The 19,675-nt window shown below is 41.3% G+C and overlaps 1 protein-coding gene across 1 annotated transcript; it reads right to left on the bottom strand.

The window, feature by feature from the left end:
• Positions 1-40: 40 nt before the first annotated feature.
• On the bottom strand, positions 41-19,675 carry LOC122088923 (neutral ceramidase 1-like). The gene is made up of 10 exons (XM_042658301.1): positions 19,395-19,675; positions 18,645-19,039; positions 18,093-18,301; positions 16,770-17,123; positions 14,221-14,485; positions 13,861-14,131; positions 13,624-13,749; positions 1,695-1,758; positions 1,388-1,557; positions 41-748 (listed from the first exon to the last, which is right to left on the bottom strand). Exons 2-10 carry the CDS (start codon positions 18,986-18,988, stop codon positions 200-202), a joined length of 2,352 nt encoding a protein of 783 aa, XP_042514235.1. The 5' UTR covers positions 18,989-19,039; positions 19,395-19,675; the 3' UTR covers positions 41-199.

The raw sequence follows: 19,675 nt of genomic DNA on the forward strand, positions 1-19,675 counted from the left end.
ATCCTCAATCCATGATGAGAGCAGCAGCTGAAATACAGAGTTTCGGCACAATGGTTATCACTTCAATATTTTTGTTTTCTGCATCAGCTATAATAACTGTCCTTATACATGGACTGATTCATACACATACTCACTCTTTGTCACAAATAAAGCATAAAAACCTTAACTCAGTAGATGCTTTACATTGCTCCAGATGAACCTATGCCACTACAAAGGCGCTGGATGAACCTGTGAAATGCTTAACCGTACCAAAAAGGCTCTTTGAGGCGCCAAAATGACTTATCCTGTACACACCTGAAACAGCTGCCTGTGGGATTCTCCATTCTATGGTTGCCTGACTGTGAGTACTTAGTTTTGACGGACGAGACCATATAAAGCGCAAGCAGAAATCATCATCATCATAAGCTGGTACCCATGTTTCCTTGCTTTGGAGAAACTCCACCAGGGCATATGTCCCTTCTGTCATGAGGTCATTTCTAGGGCAAGCTGACCAAAAAGTAACTGATACCATGTCCCCTCTCTTGAATGTGGAATTCTGAGGGATATCTTTGCTACAGTCCCCAAATTGGGCACCATGAGGTGTTGCATCCATGACGACAGGCGTTAGAAAGCTGATTTGCTTGTCCAAGAGATCTGGGGGATCTGCACCTGGTTCAACAGTTTGGTCACTGATGAGAGATTTTGCAAGTTTCTTGAACTCTTGAATATAGGCACTCAGCGTGTGTGGACCATACAGAGTGGAGGCACCCTGAGGAATACAATATCATCAATAAGAATTTAGAAATGTATGGGATTTAATCAAACACAGAAATTTACTTAGGCTACACTTTGTCGTTAGTTGTTACATGGAATGAAATGGTCTCGCTCTCATAGCATTAAGTACCGAGTAGTCTTCAACCAAAATGGACTCATTCCAATTCATCACCAAAATATGAGTCAATGATGGTAATCTAAACTTTGTAACCTAAATGGCCTTTTCATTTTTATTCACTAAAATTAAAGAAATTTTTCAAAAATGCATATACTATGAAAAGCATTCTAGGTTGCAACCAAATACAGCTTTCTAGTTTATTTTCTCCAAGTATATAAGTTTTTTCTATACTTAGGTAGTTGTAATACAGTATCCCCCCTAACACAATCATTGTTCTTCTTTTCTTTATCTTTTTAGTTTTTTTTTGATAGGCCAGCTGATCAATAATTAGCTGTTCAGGCTGAGTTGTTGTTGTTGTAGATGGATAAACTCAAGAACCACGCATGAAAAAATATGGGCTCAAGCGCCCACCTGATTAAATTTTCCACAGAAACCTGGAAATAGTAAGCTGCTCGCATAGTTTTTTTAAACAATAATGGATTCTAAGGTCCAGATATTTCACGCAGGCAGGCTTACCTCATATCTCTGCACGCTGTATTCCTCAAATGTGGTAACGTACTGTGAATATGTATTTGTCAACCCTGCTATAACAACATGCACATTGCTGTTGAATTCTCCATTAGCTCCAGAAGTAAGCACCGACTTCACGGCATCACGAAGACGCCTCCCAGCCATTGTTGTGAACTCTGTAAGTGAACCAAGAATTAAAAAAAAAAATTGACTTGTTCAGAGTATGATGAGGGATTAGAAAATATCTCCAAGAAAAATCAGTACATTTAAAGAAATAGGGAAAGGAATAAAAGAAAAAAAGAAATGGAACAACCTCCAGGTACACCGAGAATGACTAGTTGCCCTATTCTCAGAATCTGAACCGGAAGTACTGAAGGCTGCACAAAGCATGGTCAAACGGAAGCCCCATAAGTAATCCCAATTATGTTGTAGTAGTTGAAAGATGAAAAACTGCAGCTGATGTATGATGTATCCACACTAACCATGGCTTCACATTTAATGACAAAATTGATCTTTGGTTATTACAAAGTAAAAAAATTAAATAAATAATGAATGTTTATGTTGCATATAATTACAATCATTAAATAAGTTAAGGTGTCAAGATGCTAAGTTAAAAAAATCTGTACACAAGTAGAAACAACTGAAAATCATAACAATAAACAGAATGTTGGATGGTAATTAGTATGCATAAAAGTTACTAAATTAAAAGAACGTTATGATATTCAGCATGGATGCTAAATAGAAAGCAAACAAACAATAGGATACAAATTACCATACACTAAATTTATAAACATAAGTCATATCAATAATAATTGACAAAAAAACCAACGGGGAATCAGGAGATTAATGACGATGATTATAACAATATAATAGACAGTGGAAGAAGCTATTCCTTTACTTTTGTACACGGGTGTTCAAGTAAGAAAGTGAAAAATCATTTAATCAATCTGCAATTTTAAAGCTTTTTCTTCCTTTTCCAGTTTTAAGAATTTCTTAGTTCAATTTTCTTCAAAGCCTTGTGGATTTGTCACATTGGAAGCTCATTGATAAGAATAAAAGTTGCTAAGCATATAAGCTAGCACAAGGGTTGTTAAGTTTTCAGTTGTCATAACAAAGTTATACAGTAATCTAATCATCAATTATGAACTACAGGAACACTATTACTAAATAATTATGTTAGTCACTAATCATGAATAAAATAATAGGAACTAACAAATTACTAAATACTTTTTCATGGTAATCATAAACTTGTAGACAGATAAATATATTAGTTGTTATTTCTAATAACAATTAAATTAGAACAATGATAACAAAAACTACTTACTGATTATATACTCAAATTTAAAGTTAAGTTTGTAATACATAGTAACTTACTAATACTCTTGTTAGTAATACCCATAATAACTATCTAATGAGGGGGAAAAAATAAGCAGTAATAAGAAAATAAGAGAATGAAACCACTGTAGGATAATAAGTTAATAAGTTAAATTAGTTATCAATATGTATTAAAAATAAATTTCATGTCCAATCATGATTTGACGAACAGTGACAAGCCCAGGGTTTAGCCCTTCTCGTGTACTCAAAACCATGGTTGCAAGTCACAGGCGCCCAGGGACTTATGTGATCGCGGGGTTGGACCAGCTCTTCCGATGTGGGATTCGTGCAACTGCTACAGTTACCTGCTACAGAGCCCCGCACACGGCCTTTGACGAACTCAGAGCATCGGATGCACATCCACACCACCGCCCGGCTCTGACACCATTCTCATCTCACTGGTATACGTCAAACGGGCTCTGCCCAAATCTATTAACTCAGGGGCTTTAAATAGCCAAGAGGATACAAAGGATAAGGTACGACATGTGGGTCCCAAGCCATGTGTCCTTCACATGGACTTCACATGCTTGTGGGGCCGTATGAGTGTCGGCATACATACATACAAACATACAGACATACATACAGACTCAATACTACATACATACATACAGACTCAATACTTACTCAAGCCATACAAACAAAAAGACATACATACAGACTTAATACTACATACACACTCATACTGTAATGTAAATTCAATCGGTATCGGGATCTGACGAGCTGCTGTATGGGTAGAAGGTTGCCTTGTCTATGAGCCAGTCGTCATAGGCGTCCATAAGCGGAATGAGACGAGGACAAGGAAGTCGACCGTTCTGGTGAAGTTCCCAAGCGGAATCAACGGTCTGAAGAAGAGATGCTGGAACTTGATGGGGCTGAGTATCATTGACCTGGCACATGGTGTGAAGAAACTGTCGCCACTCTGATCGATGCTGCCGTCGATTGATGAAGAGAGTATAGGGCTTTGTTCCATACACATGGTAGTCTGTTGTGTAGTTAATGAAATGGCAGGGGTTTAGGGTATGTGGAGGGTCAGTGATTTGGAGGACTGCTGGAGGTCTATGGAAGAGGATAATGGTATGGTGCATGGGTATATCAGGGGAATCATCTGGTGGGAGAAGAGAGGTGAAGAGATCCAACCAAGTTTCCATGGGAGCAAAGAGTTGTAGAAACTGGAAAATTGGGAGGTTAGGTCTATGGGGTTGGACTGGACTACACCATTGGAAGCACATCATTTGAATGGAGTGAAGGGGAAAACTGATGGCTATAGAGTAGGCTGTACATAAATGCCAGAAAATGCATTTATAAATGAGGGGTAATTCCTGTAGGTCATACGAGGAATTGAAGGTGAAGACTGTGAGGTAGGGAAAGTCTGGATGGCAAGAGGAACCAGCAAGAAAGAGACCTTCTTGTCGAAGGGCTATTCTGAGAAGCTGGATAGCTGTGAGCTTACTGTAGGTAAGGATGGCTTTGTATGTTAAGGTGTGAAGGATTTCAGGAGGAAGATGAGGAGGGATATTACAGCAAAAGTTATGACCGGGTGAAGGTTGTGGTGTGGCTGAGGAGGAGGAGGATGAAGCTCCTGGAGTTAAAGGGTATAAGAGGGGGATGACTGAAAAGGTAGAGGCAGGTCGGGAAAGGAAGTCTGCCAAGACATTTTCTTTTCCTTTGATGTGTTTGATATCAAAGGACCACTTTGAGAACCATTGAGCCCACCGGAGGAGTTGATCATTAGGAAGCTGTTTCTGTCGGAACTCAAGCATTCGAGGGAAACTTGACATGTCCAGTTCAATAAGGAACCTGTGTCCAATGAGGTGAAACTGGAACTTTTCAATGCCACGGCGAACTGCAAGAATTTCCTTGAATGTGGAGTGATAATGGGCTTCAGAGGTTTTGAATGAACCACTCTTGTAACCACAGACTGTTCTTGTAGAGTCAGGAGCTTCTTCAAGGAGAACTGCACCCCAGTGAGTATCACTAGCATCTGTTTGGAGAATCCTACGCCCATCAGAAGGAATCTGTAAACAGGGAAGTCTTGTAGTTAACTGCTTTAGAGCATGAATAGCGGCAGAATGTTCAGATGACCAGGGAGGAGCATTCTTTCTCAATAGTTGATGAAGAACAGACGTGTGTCTGATTTGTTGAGGAAGAAACTCAGTCATGTAATTAACTATACCAAGGAATTGCTGAACCTGATGCTTTGTCAGGGGTCCATCAGGAAATTGCTGTAGAGAGGTAGCAATATGTGGTTGAAGTTCATAGGTTCCTTTGGTAATAGTGACGCCAAGAAAATCAATGGTGGAGACACCAATCTGCATTTTCTTTGGGGAGAGCATGATTCCATAGTCTTGAACAATCTGATGGAAATGTTGGAGGAGGCTTAAATGTTCATCCTGTGTAGTAAACTCTGTAATGTCAAGAAAATCTGGAAAGAATTACAATCCAAGTCTGATAAAGTGTCCTCTGCCTGTGACACTTCCTGGATGAAGATTAAGTGTAAAGGTTCTGATCACTCCTGTGATTGTCCAACAAAAAAGCAGTTCCATCACAAGCAGTTCTTTCACTCCTCCAGAAAGCACAAGAAACGGTTTCCTTTTAAGCCTTCTCGGTTTAAACGGTTTAAACCTCAGTGGAAATTCCTTCGGAAAAAACAGTTCCGTGGGAAATCCAAGAATACTTCTTGCTTCATTTGTGGAAAAGATGGACATTTCGCAAAAAATTGTCCTAACAGAAGTAAGAAAGACAAGGTGCTTCATATGCTTGCTTCTCTCCATCATGATGATCTACAAGATGCTGATCTTGAATCTCTGTACTCCCTTGATGCTGAGCCTACTGACCTCTCTCTCTTTGCTATCGATTACCCAGATGAGGTTGATCCCCAATACCTCACAGACTCAGACCCAGAGTCTTCTCTCTCCGAGTCCGAGGAATCTGATCCCCTCTACCAGGTTATTCCTTTCCTTCCTCCTAGACAAAACCCAACACCTCTTCCTTGTCAGTCTATCTCTTTACCCCATGCTGTAGTAACCTTAATCCCTGAACCATATGCTAAACCTGTCCATCTAATAGCCTTTTTAGATACAGGTGCTGCAACAACCATCCTGTCCCCGAAAGTCCTTCCCAACCATTTCTGGAAACCTCAAGTCCCTCCTCTCCCATTTTTAGCCGCTAATGGTGAAACCTTCTATATCACCTTAGTTACTAGAAAACCCATTAAAATCCAACTTCTTCCAACCCTTTCTTTCTCCCATGTTATGTTAGGATCCCAGTGTCCTGGTAAAGACCTTATCATAGGTTTTGATGTCCTAAGTCATCTTCCCCTTAAATGGACTCCCCAAGGTCTTGTGTATAAACAACAACTTCTCCCCTGGTCCCCTTTTTCTAACATATTTCTTGCAGGAACAGGTCCTACCTTATTTGATGATTTTAAAGGCAAACTTCTGCATACCTCTTGTGCCGATTCTCATACGGAGTTCCTAACAAAGTGCACACATCCTCTCTGGCAGAATTCAAAGTTCTTCATCTCTTTACCCTTTAAGAAGAATGAAGATGTCAATCCAACAAAAGCCAGTCATCCTGGAATGCCCCCTGAACATTTGACGCTTGCAGTACAAGAATTAACCCAACTACAAGCTCAAGGATTACTTGAAGCTACTGTGTCTCCATGGGCATGTCAGGCATTCTATGTGAACAAAAGAACAGAACAGATACGTGAAAAAATGAGAATGGTTATTAATTATCGGCCTCTGAACTTTTTCCTGGCTGATGATAAATTTCCATTACCCACCCGTCCTGCTCTGTTAGTTCAGTTATCCTCCGCATCTGTCTTCTCCAAGTTCGATCTGAAAGCAGGATTTTGGCAGCTTGGAATTATTCCTGCAGATAGACCAAAGATAGCTTTTTGCGTCCCTGGTCATCATTTACAGTGGACAGTTATGCCATTTGGCTTGAAGACGGCTCCATCAATATTTCAGCGTGCCATGATGCAGATCTTTGCTCCCATTCAAGATCAAGCCCTGATTTATATTGATGATATTCTCCTGTTCTCAACTACACAGGATGAACATTTAAGCCTCCTCCAACATTTCCATCAGATTGTTCAAGACTATGGAATCATGCTCTCCCCAAAGAAAATGCAGATTGGTGTCTCCACCATTGATTTTCTTGGCGTCACTATTACCAAAGGAACCTATGAACTTCAACCACATATTGCTACCTCTCTACAGCAATTTCCTGATGGACCCCTGACAAAGCATCAGGTTCAGCAATTCCTTGGTATAGTTAATTACATGACTGAGTTTCTTCCTCAACAAATCAGACACACGTCTGTTCTTCATCAACTATTGAGAAAGAATGCTCCTCCCTGGTCATCTGAACATTCTGCCGCTATTCATGCTCTAAAGCAGTTAACTACAAGACTTCCCTGTTTACAGATTCCTTCTGATGGGCGTAGGATTCTCCAAACAGATGCTAGTGATACTCACTGGGGTGCAGTTCTCCTTGAAGAAGCTCCTGACTCTACAAGAACAGTCTGTGGTTACAAGAGTGGTTCATTCAAAACCTCTGAAGCCCATTATCACTCCACATTCAAGGAAATTCTTGCAGTTCGCCGTGGCATTGAAAAGTTCCAGTTTCACCTCATTGGACACAGGTTCCTTATTGAACTGGACATGTCAAGTTTCCCTCGAATGCTTGAGTTCCGACAGAAACAGCTTCCTAATGATCAACTCCTCCGGTGGGCTCAATGGTTCTCAAAGTGGTCCTTTGATATCAAACACATCAAAGGAAAAGAAAATGTCTTGGCAGACTTCCTTTCCCGACCTGCCTCTACCTTTTCAGTCATCCCCCTCTTATACCCTTTAACTCCAGGAGCTTCATCCTCCTCCTCCTCAGCCACACCACAACCTTCACCCGGTCATAACTTTTGCTGTAATATCCCTCCTCATCTTCCTCCTGAAATCCTTCACACCTTAACATACAAAGCCATCCTTACCTACAGTAAGCTCACAGCTATCCAGCTTCTCAGAATAGCCCTTCGACAAGAAGGTCTCTTTCTTGCTAGTTCCTCTTGCCATCCAGACTTTCCCTACCTCACAGTCTTCACCTTCAATTCCTCGTATGACCGACAGGAATTACCCCTCATTTATAAATGCATTTTCTGGCATTTATGTACAGCCTACTCCATAGCCATCAGTTTTCCCCTTCACTCCATTCAAATGATGTGCTTCCAATGGTGTAGTCCAGTCCAACCCCATAGACCTAACCTCCCAATTTTCCAGTTTCTACAACTCTTTGCTCCCATGGAAACTTGGTTGGATCTCTTCACCTCTCTTCTCCCACCAGATGATTCCCCTGATATACCCATGCACCATACCATTATCCTCTTCCATAGACCTCCAGCAGTCCTCCAAATCACTGACCCTCCACATACCCTAAACCCCTGCCATTTCATTAACTACACAACAGACTACCATGTGTATGGAACAAAGCCCTATACTCTCTTCATCAATCGACGGCAGCATCGATCAGAGTGGCGACAGTTTCTTCACACCATGTGCCAGGTCAATGATACTCAGCCCCATCAAGTTCCAGCATCTCTTCTTCAGACCGTTGATTCCGCTTGGGAACTTCACCAGAACGGTCGACTTCCTTGTCCTCGTCTCATTCCGCTTATGGACGCCTATGACGACTGGCTCATAGACAAGGCAGCCTTCTACCCATACAGCAGCTCGTCAGATCCCGATACCGATTGAATTTACATTACAGTATGAGTGTGTATGTAGTATTAAGTCTGTATGTATGTCTTTCTGTTTGTATGGCTTGAGTAAGTATTGAGTCTGTATGTATGTATGTAGTATTGAGTCTGTATGTATGTTTGTATGTATGTATGCCGACACTCATGTATGAATGCCGACACTCCCGACATACGGCCCCACAAGCATGTGAAGTCCATGTGAAGGACACATGGCTTGGGACCCACATGTCGTACCTTATCCTTTGTATCCTCTTGGCTATTTAAAGCCCCTGAGTTAATAGATTTGGGCAGAGCCCGTTTGACGTATACCAGTGAGATGAGAATGGTATCAGAGCCAGTCCCCTCCCCTTTCTCCGGCTAAGGTCCTTCTCCGGCGGCGGACCCTTTTCGGTTCGAACCTCTCTTAGTCCAACGGATGTTCTAGGCCACGCCCTATTGCAGGTTACTCCGTAGTTTCGGTTCTCTGGTGACAGAAAAAGAACCTTTGAGCGATGGGTTCTCAGGCCAAGGAGTGGCTGTTTTATACCCTGTAACGGCTCAGGTTGATCTGTCTCTGAGACCTTGAACTCCGGGGGTCCTGATCGGCCTCGACTAGGCATCTGTTGATCTAATTGAGTTTCACCGACGGGAAGTGCTGCTCGGATTTGGAATTTTTGCCTCCCTTACCCTTATTCCGGTATGTCTCTCTCCCGACGATCTACTTCTTCTCGAAGTACTACCTCTTCGTCCTCTTCTTCTTCCCGGTCATCTTCTTTTTCTTCTATAGAATCCATATATGAGTTTGATTATCTCCCCGATGATCAAATTATTCCGTCAACCCCTTCTCCCCTTTTAAATCCTTATACTGTCTTCCCTAAAAAGACATCTCCTTCTGCTACCTGGAAAACCCTTCTGGCCCCTAGGAAAAAAACCCCTCCGATAAAGGAGCTTGTTCAGGCTTCCCGATGTGAATTATATCACATCCCTGCCACTGACAAGGAACAACTGTTTACGTTGGAGATTCCATCTACTTTTATCCCTGATTGGCAAAACCAGGGGTATACCCATCTCCACTTAGGTGCGATTAAGTTTGCCCTCACTTTCCATGGCAGGAAAGGCCTCCCCGTGTTCTCCCGTATTGCTCTTCTAGACAGTCGTTTCCTCCGGTATGAACATGCCGTTTGTACTACTGTCCAGACCACTTTGAACGCAGGAACCATCTTCCTTACCTTGTACCCTAACTTTAACATTCCCCTAGCAGATCCTTTTCTCCCTACCGCTTTAAAGTTTCAGATCCAAATCTCTGGTTCTCCCCTTGCCCCTACGGCTTTAGCAGGTACTATCCACTATCAAATGGCTTATCGGTTACAGAACCATGCCTTTGACCTGTCCACAGGTCATTCTGAGGATGCCCTATTCCTCTCTGTGGATTCTGACCATGTTCCAAGCCTTACCTATGTCCCAAGACAAATTCCACGAGACGAACTCCTTCGTCTCCTTCCTTCTTCTTGGGTTACAGCTTATGAACAGCAAATGGCTATCCAGCAACCTGCTCCAGTAGAACCACTCCAATCTACAGACCCACAATTCATCACTCACCCTACCGGTGAGGTTGAAATTCGGTTTCCTCCTCCACAACCATTACCGTCTCCTTTCCCTACTCGGTTTACGGGCATGATTCAAGAAAAGATTCCAGTCAAATCTTTTGATGCTCAAGGTAACCCTGTTTACTATTTCTCTAATCCAGTCACTGGTCATAAATATTTTGACCTCTGTGATTGTGATGATTGTCTCCAAGACTCTGATGATGAGGATACCTGTCGACCCAAAAGAAAGTCCTCCCAGACTATTCTACGGGAACGATATGAGTCAGGAGATACCACAGTTGGACCCTTAAGCACAGAAGCCCGTTATCCCTTTATGGTTAAGTACGGTGATTCTCCAGACCCTCTTTATGTTCCACCTCCTACTCCGGTCTGTAAACCTCCTCCACCACCTAAGCCACCCTCTCCTATGATCCCTCCTTGTTGCATGTATGCTCCAGGATCTTCTTCTTCTTCTTCTTCTTCCCCAGTGAAGAATTTTCCTGGTCCTACAGATTACGGTCCTGATTCTCATGGTATCCGTCATGTTTGGAAAGTCAAACCTCCTATTCTCCCTTCTGGACAACCAAAAAAGATCTCCCCAGCTGAAGCAGCTCTTAATTGGCAAAATGAAAATGCCATAGTCCAAAACCAGTACCTTGAACGCATTCTTGCTACCACCCAGCACACTCATAGTACTGTTGGCCGGCATACTCAGTTAATTCAATCCCTGAAAACTGAGATGGATCAAGTCCATATGGAACTTGCTGGTATTGCTTCTTCGACTGCTGACACGGCTCAGGCTTTTGCCCTTATTGGACAAAAAGAGAAACATTTGAGGTTTCTTGAAGCCCAACTCTCTAGCCTTCAGCAAGCTCCACCTCAAGCAGCAACATCCAGTCGACATCAGCCTCTGCCATTGACAGTTCCCAGTCTGTCTTCACAGGATCCTTTTGCCATGTATACTATACCGGCTCCTCCGGTAGTTGCTTCCCAGAGATCCTTCCCACTTGAAGAATTAAAGGCATTACAACGTCAGCAACGAAATCTGAACCCCAGGCAACAGCAACAGAAACAAAAACACCCTGTCTTAAACCCAACTTTGGAAAAACCTTCTCCTCCACAGTTCCAACCATACCCTATGGCCGTCTCCTATCCTGCACCCACACCGCCTATCCCTACTTATCCATCACCTTCACCTTCACCTTCTCCACCTCGAACTAAGCCCAAATATCCTCCTATAGGTGCCATAACCCCTTCTGGTGATGATGTCCTCACAGATCTTCTCACCACCCTAGGTCTCCATGAACCAACACCTGTCCCTTCTTTCATGAACACAGGACAAGATCCCCCTGCTCCATATCCTGCACCTCCTACTGTTGATGAGATGGATGGTGACCAGGATGACCCTATGGTCCATAATCCTGAACCTATTCTCCAACCAAGACCCTAAACAGTTCTTTACCCTGGATGATGTCCCTGTCTCTAAGTGGGCATCTAAGTTTGCTGATTTCCATGCCTGGATTAATGCTGAACTTCTCCAAGAAGGTGCTACATCAGTCAGTGTACTGACTAAGTTTGTTGCCAGACTTCAAGGAAAACTCAGGGAATGGTATTTAGCTCTTGGTGGTTATCGACAATTACAACTTGTTCAACTTCCTGAAGGCCAGTTCATTACAGTCTTATATCAAGAATTTCTTGGTCCTGTCTCAAATGATATTACAAAAGCTCGTGAAGAGTTTTTACAGCTCAAGTGTTGTTCTCTAGCTCGTCCCGACCTTGATAAACACTATGTGCGCATGACAGACAGGTTCCATAAAATTGGTGGCCTTGATGATGAGAACCTCAAGCAAATCTTCCTGAATTCCCTTCCAGATCCTCTTGGTGCTGATACACTGCAGTTCCTACGCAACCAGAACATTGCTCTAGCTTCCTGCAGCATCGGCTCCTTATACAGTTTTGCTCTCACAGCTCTTGACATGTAGTATTGAGTCTGTATGTATGTTTGTATGTATGTATGCCGACACTCATGTATGAATGCCGACACTCCCGACATACGGCCCCACAAGCATGTGAAGTCCATGTGAAGGACACATGGCTTGGGACCCACATGTCGTACCTTATCCTTTGTATCCTCTTGGCTATTTAAAGCCCCTGAGTTAATAGATTTGGGCAGAGCCCGTTTGACGTATACCAGTGAGATGAGAATGGTATCAGAGCCAGTCCCCTCCCCTTTCTCCGGCTAAGGTCCTTCTCCGGCGGCGGACCCTTTTCGGTTCGAACCTCTCTTAGTCCAACGGATGTTCTAGGCCACGCCCTATTGCAGGTTACTCCGTAGTTTCGGTTCTCTGGTGACAGAAAAAGAACCTTTGAGCGATGGGTTCTCAGGCCAAGGAGTGGCTGTTTTATACCCTGTAACGGCTCAGGTTGATCTGTCTCTGAGACCTTGAACTCCGGGGGTCCTGATCGGCCTCGACTAGGCATCTGTTGATCTGTTGATTTGAAACTGACAAACTTCAAACTTTCAGTCAATCATGGCATTAGAAATGCATCAATTTCAGCTGGATACGAGTGGTTCTAAGTTGAACGAGGAAGTAAGAGGTGGTATGCTAAATCAGCAGACCAAGTTGGGGGGTCGGTGTTGTACATTTGATATTCCACATGAGAGTGTGTGGGATGGATCCCCAACGCCAGGCCAATGGGAGCATGCCCGCTTTGCAGAGAAACTGTTTCCTGAACCTGTGACCACTTGGTCACAATGTAGCAACCTTACCGTTGCACCAAGGTCCACCCTCAATTGAGGCAATCACTATCCTTAACTAGCCGGAAATCTGTGAAAAAAAATCTCAAGAATCAGAACCACCCCCTATACCTTAAGAAAACAAAAGGAATGCACTATCTGAATAATTTTTTTTTTTTTTAAATCTTACCATTTCCAACCCAATGTTGATTATAACTTATAAGAACCCAAATAAGGTCCTATGGTTGAAGGCTTCTCACTGGTCATTATTTCTAGGGTACGCCACCGGATTGGCCTACTCTCATTAGGCCAAATAATAATTGGTTCATCAAAGACCATGTATATATTTCAGCCATAGATACTCATGAAAAAGGGTGTACCCAGTGCACGAGGCTCTCAACACTACGGGGCCTGGGAAGGGTCATAATTTATGCAACCTTACCCCCGCTTTACGGAGAGGCTATTTCCCGACTCGAGCCCGCGACCACTAGGTCACAATGAAGCAACCTTACCACTAGGCTGTCAGACTTAGATACCCAAGTCGACGTCAACTCAACAAAGATTGTTAAATTATGGCAATAAGTAATATGTTTCTTACTAGCCTCTTGGGAAGTGATTATTATAATCTAGTGAAAAATACCTAAAAATATCCAGACAATTATCCTATAATTTATGGATTAGTTTGACACGGGGCACAATCAAACATTTCTAGTTTTCCTTCCACCCTAATATGTGTGTGTGTGTGTGTGCACGCGTGTATGTATTTATCTTTTAACCACAAACATCAAGCAAAAAATAACAGTATATGACTCACCGCCCAGTCATAAGGTTCCTTCATTTCACCAGTATCAAGCAAAATAGGCTTTGGATATTGACAGTTGACTTGATCTTTATCCGGTGTTTTCAATACGTTTCGCACCAACCTCCAGAATGCATTACCCTGAGTAGCATCAAAATAACAATCACCATATAGCATTCACATTTTCCATGCAAGAGCAGAAAGAAGAGGAAACATTGTGTAATAATCCATTAACTAATATCCCCAAGTCACCTTGTCATCTCCTTGCTTGAAATCAAAAGCTCCAGGTCCATCGGTTGTTCCTGCCGCAAAAGCAAACCCCATGGCAGCAGGGCATGTTTTCACCACTTCATAAGCTCCGCCTTCTTTAGGAAGTGTAACCTCAAGCTTGGAGAAGTCTATGTAGGTGTGCCGGTACTCAACCTTGCCTTTCAATTGCTCCGATGCTTTTTTAAAGAGATCCACAGCCTTTTTAAATTGCCTTTCTCCAATTATACGCGTACTTTCAAATTCATCCGGGTGACTGGCAGATGAAGAGGCAAACAACTTAATATTGACATAGGTATCAAATATGCGGATTGGGAAATCTAAGAAGAAATAAGAAATATCTACCCTGGGCCTTGGCCATAGCAGAGTTCGTTCTTCCCACCACAGGTACTATGATTGAAATCACAAGGTAGCCCAGTGTCTAAGCAGAAAGTACCAAGCACGTTTGGGCTAACATCACCACAATTTGACTGGCAAAAAGCAGATACAAATCTAGGCCTTTCAGCCTGCCTCAGAGCATTCCTAACACGACTAGAAATACTCAACATTCTGGTTGCTGGCTTCCCCTGAGAAGATTGATACAAGGTAGCAAGATCTCTTAACTTGTCATCTGCATGAAATGGGTTTTATTAGAGCATATGTGAACACACAAGCTCTTATCTGTTTCATTTATAAAATAATAATGTGTTCCATGTCTTTGCTGCCATGTAGTAAACAAGGCACTCCAACAAATGGATTATGTATGTACTCAAAATATCTAAACTCATACTTTCTAACTTTTAAAGTTCTAATAACAGTTGAAACAAATAAAAAAAATGCTAATAAGAATTTTTAATTAGTTGACCAGCAGCGTAGCTGGTATGATGACAAGCAATAGTGATGACATTGATTATAAGAAGCAATAACCTAATGGATACACTAGATGAAATTCAATACTTAGATCATTTTCTCCCTCATCAAGACAACACGGAATGTGTAAAATTGGGAAAATCATATAGAAGGAGCAAGTAATGATGCTGATGAATATAATGGAAAGGTTATCCTCGTCCAGAAAGATGGAAGCAAATTCTTATCAATTGTCAGGCAGGAATATCTCCCATTTCACATTCTCATTCTCACTCATATTTTGAGAAAATGTTTGCCCACATCACACGCCAATTGTTCCAAGTTTTGGACAAACCAATTCCATCATGTGCCAAGATAAAGGTTCAAAAATTGATTAAAAAGTCAATTCTTTTTTGGGAAAATCTGGACAATTGAAAATCCAATGGAAAAATACAGGCATGGTGAACCATACAATTGTGATGGCCCTAATATTTGGCATGTGTCAATCTGAAGGATGCCCTATTCATCCAACAGACATCAGTCCCCCATATCACAGAATTAGCTTCTAGATGACGACGACGACGACAGCACACACACACACACACACACACACACACAAATATATATATATATGAACAAAAAAACAAAAAACAAAAATCTCGCATGCCAGAGAACAAAATACTTCTCCTAATAATACTAGTGAACAACCCTCTCCACGGGCAGTGTTTCTCTGCCACATGAGCAGCTGTTTTGAGTTTTAACCAAAATATTGATAAATTATGGTCTAGATCAACAATGTCTCAATTTTAAGGTCCATTTCAACCTTATGGCCTACCATATGTATTTTCAACAGTCCCAACTGTCTTCAAAATCATTGATTTTTTCACCTTTTCAGAACTTCTTTCTCTGCATGTAATATGCATTTGGGTTGAATCTTGCATTTGACCAGAGGCTGACGTGTACAATAGGTCTACAAACTTCTAGTACCAGCTGAAATGCAATGTGGCAGAAAACAAGGTCTGTGACAGAGCATTTTCCACAAGGCATGTGGACCATGGTTCTAAAAGTCAGATCGGTATCATCCTTGACCGATCCCCGATCCTGAGCAATCCAATACTGATCCACTAAAGGCATAAGTGTAAATTGGTAATAAAAATGATTTTTATTGAAAATCAGGGGTAAATCTGTCCGATACACTCCAATGAAGGGCAATCCGGATCAGTATCGGCCTTGGCTAATCCCAAATTTTAAAACCTTGATGTGGAGAGATTTCTCTCCTTAACAACAACAGCAGCAGCAGCAGCAGCAACAACAACAACAACAATAATAATATGAGCTGGTGGGAAGTTCAGCCATTCTACCATATAGCAGCTCATCAGGAACCTAATTTGGAGCATCAATAGGTCCCACCCACCCCAATTCACAAACTTTGCCATGTGGCAGAATAAGGTTTTTTGAGATTCACCAACACATGGATGTATTGGAAAAAATATGGACAGCTGAAATTGCAAGGGGGCTGTCCAATAAATTATATAGCTCTCTATCTGAGATAGCTCATAAAATTTGACAGGTAGCAAGCTCCAACCCAATCTATTCAATGGCTATTTGACCACATCAGAAAGTGTCAAGGCTCAAATCTGGACATCATTGTACTAAGCATAGAAACAGCTGCCCCACTTACCTTTTATCTAATAATGATGAAGATTATAATAATAGTAATAATAAGGGAGAGATTTTCCTCATCCAGTCACTCCCACATGGCAGTTCAGTTGACACTCAAAATTTATAGACAGAATGCCCCCGTCACCCTCTACTCATGTCAAGTTTTTCACTCTCTACTCTCATGTCAAGTTACATCCCAAACGAGCTATTGCATAAATGTTGTCAAAAAAAACCTATCTATCAAAAGGATAGTTAAGACTACCGCTTGGGCATGAACTTTGTGTTCATTAGTGTAAAGGAGGCCACAGGCAGCTTAGCAACAAGGATACAACTCATATACTGTTTCTTTTAGACTTTCCAAATATATACTTGTACGAACTTGTAAAATGAATAAAGGAGTTACTTACAGTTTTGAAGGTTGGGAATAATGCTTGAAATTCTTCGGGGGATGCTGTGGCCAGCGTATGTATCAGAATTTAGGTTTTCAACACCATCCATAAAATCATTCTGTTCAAACCAGTCTTCCATGAATCGTGCAGCAGCTCCTTTGTTGTCTCCGCTTATCAATGAATTTGTACGACTCATAGAAGTCCCATGAGTGGCAAACCAGTTAAAGCTACCTACTGGCCCCCATTCATCATCCACAAACTTCAGGAGAGTCATCTCTTTATCAACATCATACTTATATTTACTCCGTTCATTGGCAGGATTGTTCAGATAAGCACTAGGACTACGGTTCACACCAGCATCCAAAATCTCTCCTGTTATTATATTCCCAAAAAACATGATGATGATCAGATTCGATAAAGCACGAATAATTAGAAACCACCATTATCAAAAGATTATAAGCCCATATAAGCAAACTGGTCCATATCAACAATGGAAAAGGTCTGAATTCTTTTTGAGAACATGAAGTTTTAACCCTATATCCTAACTTGATGGCTTGGGATTGGTTTCAACATATTTTAGCCATTACATAACAAACAAAGTGTAAAAGTCGATCATGAGTTAACATCCTGACATTTATGTACGTTAGCAAGGATCTGCTTTATGTCTGTCTCTTAGGGTATTATTCTCGTGTAACCATTCATCATTTACATAACAGATTCTAGCCATGAAAACCCAAGTTTACTCAGGCCCTACCACCCTTCAAATGCTACATCATACCAATCTCAGCACAATAACAAGGATATTGGTAGGAGTCCATGTAGGACATGATGGTCCATCTTTATAATGATACCTCAATATTCTAGATTATAACAATAATTAATGAGCTACAAAGTATTCCTCAAAATGTAAACTAAAAATAAAATAGGTTTGGAAAATACAACAAAGAACTCAGATTCCACGATCAAAATTACAAAGATTTAGGCATCCTATTCTGTCGACAGAATCTGCAAAAGCATAGGGTTCAGACAAAAGCGTTGGACAATCCAAATAATAGACTTCAAGCAGCTCAATAAATATAAACTCAAACATCAGACAGGTAGGATAATTCAAAAAAGATAAGCGCTTCTTCTTTGTTACTGACTTCTAAAGCATATCCGAGCTAAAAAGAAAGTTCTCGTGTATAAAGAGCAGATTAAGTGGTCATAAGTCTTCACCTCCTATCTCATTAAACAGGGGAAGAAAACAAGTTAAGTAAAAATGAAGCTCGTTTTCTATTGATAACTGAGCTAGTGGTTCCATAAGGAATGATGTCACCACAAATTATGAGAATTCACCATTACCTTTATCAACATAAATTGACCCTGGCCGGAGATTTTCATGAGCTTGTATAATGCTTTTCTCAATGCCATCAACAAGAGCATCAAATGACTGACGAACAAATCCAAGAGATGTTACAATATACACAACATATTGAAGATAACCCCCTGGACCTGCATGAGTGTGAATCCCACTAATAGCTACATTCTGTTGATTGTAAAGGCTCCCATACCTATCAAATGGAAAGCATAAAATGAGATTAGCAAGCCAGGTAGAACAATCAGGATCTTCCTAAGATTGAATCCTTAAAGCTAAAGGACTTACCTCGATAAAAAGGTTGAAATCATGGAACTTTAATCAATTTAAACATGTGTTCCACCAAATGAGGTCGGAAGAGGATTTTTTAAAGTTTCTATGAAACTAATTGCCATGATTGGTAAAACCTTCTGTTTCTACTATGGAAGAGATTCAATAAATTTACTTGCTGCTAACCTTACACGGTTTACCAATTAAAAGAAAAAAAGAATGTAGTAGAAACAGAATTTGAAGATGGAACAGAATTAGATCATAACTACCTTGCCTTCAACCTCTCAATCACTTTAATTGTCACAAGTTGTGAAGCCATGCAAGCATCAAGATTTACGAAAACTATCCTGCTCCCATGAGGCTCTGCCACAATAAATGCACGAGCTCTCAACCTGAGGTGAACCCCAGATGCAATCTGCTCCATATTAGCATATCCCATCATATTGACATCTGCAGCGGGTCCTGTAATGTCATAGCTTCCAAGTCCAATCAAATAATTCGAAGCTGAAAGTATCCCCTTGCCGTTCTGTAACAAGAGCACCAGCAAAACCCAGAACCAGGTAGTTGCAGAGAGCCTCTGAACATGGCCACTGGGATGAGAAGAGAGCCCCATAATGACTCTATGAAGAAGACGCGTTACCCCTTATTCAATTCTTGCCATTTCCTTCAATAAAATAAAGAAATACTCGGTAACCATATTCTTCAAATGGAACAATGAAGGAAAGATGAAATTCCCATCCAACATGAGAATAAAAAGGAAATGAACGTAAGATTCCACCAAGCAGCATCAAAGTAGTATGGCAATCTTGCAAGTTGAAGCAAATTCAGAAAATCATAAGAAATCGGTAAAGACACTTTAAGTTGAAATGAAGAAAAAACCTGAGAATTGATGAATAATATGAATTCAAGAAGCGACACTAAAAATAGCAAAATCAAGAAATTTACCCAAAATAAACAAATATATTTGATCACGAATAAGATAATTAGAAATCAAAAAAGGCAGAGAGGAAGCTACAGACCTCACAAGTGACAACAACTGAGCCGTTAACAAGAAATTCCAGCAGTGATTTTGGGCTGATTCAATCGCTTCCCAATTTTTTTCCTTTCAAGGAAAAAAAGAGTCTTAGGCAGAGAGAATGTTAGGTGGGTTGGGGAATTAGGGAGTTGGGGTGGAAGGAGAAGGAGAAGAAGGAGGAAACCACTTTTGCCCCTGGTCTAGGGGACTTGGGCTCTCTTATAAGCGGCAGAGGAGTGAAGGAAAGAATCTGCGTCACCGTCACGACCTTTCGACGCCGTTCAG

Source organism: Macadamia integrifolia, chromosome 9 (genome assembly GCF_013358625.1).
Source record: "Macadamia integrifolia cultivar HAES 741 chromosome 9, SCU_Mint_v3, whole genome shotgun sequence".
NCBI classification, from domain to species: domain Eukaryota; kingdom Viridiplantae; phylum Streptophyta; class Magnoliopsida; order Proteales; family Proteaceae; genus Macadamia; species Macadamia integrifolia.

What these genes read in the sequence shown, in the direction of transcription:
- LOC122088923 (XM_042658301.1), bottom strand. Translation starts at nt 18,988, where the DNA reads ATGGGGCTCTCTTCTCATCCCAGTGGCCATGTTCAGAGGCTCTCTGCA. An exon ending in TATTCCCAACCTTCAAAACT is followed by an intron (nt 14,486 to 16,769) that starts GTAAGTAACTCC and finishes CATTTCATGCAG; the next exon opens with ATGACAAGTTAAGAGATCTT. An exon ending in TGCTATGGCCAAGGCCCAGG is followed by an intron (nt 14,132 to 14,220) that starts GTAGATATTTCT and finishes TTCATCTGCCAG; the next exon opens with TCACCCGGATGAATTTGAAA.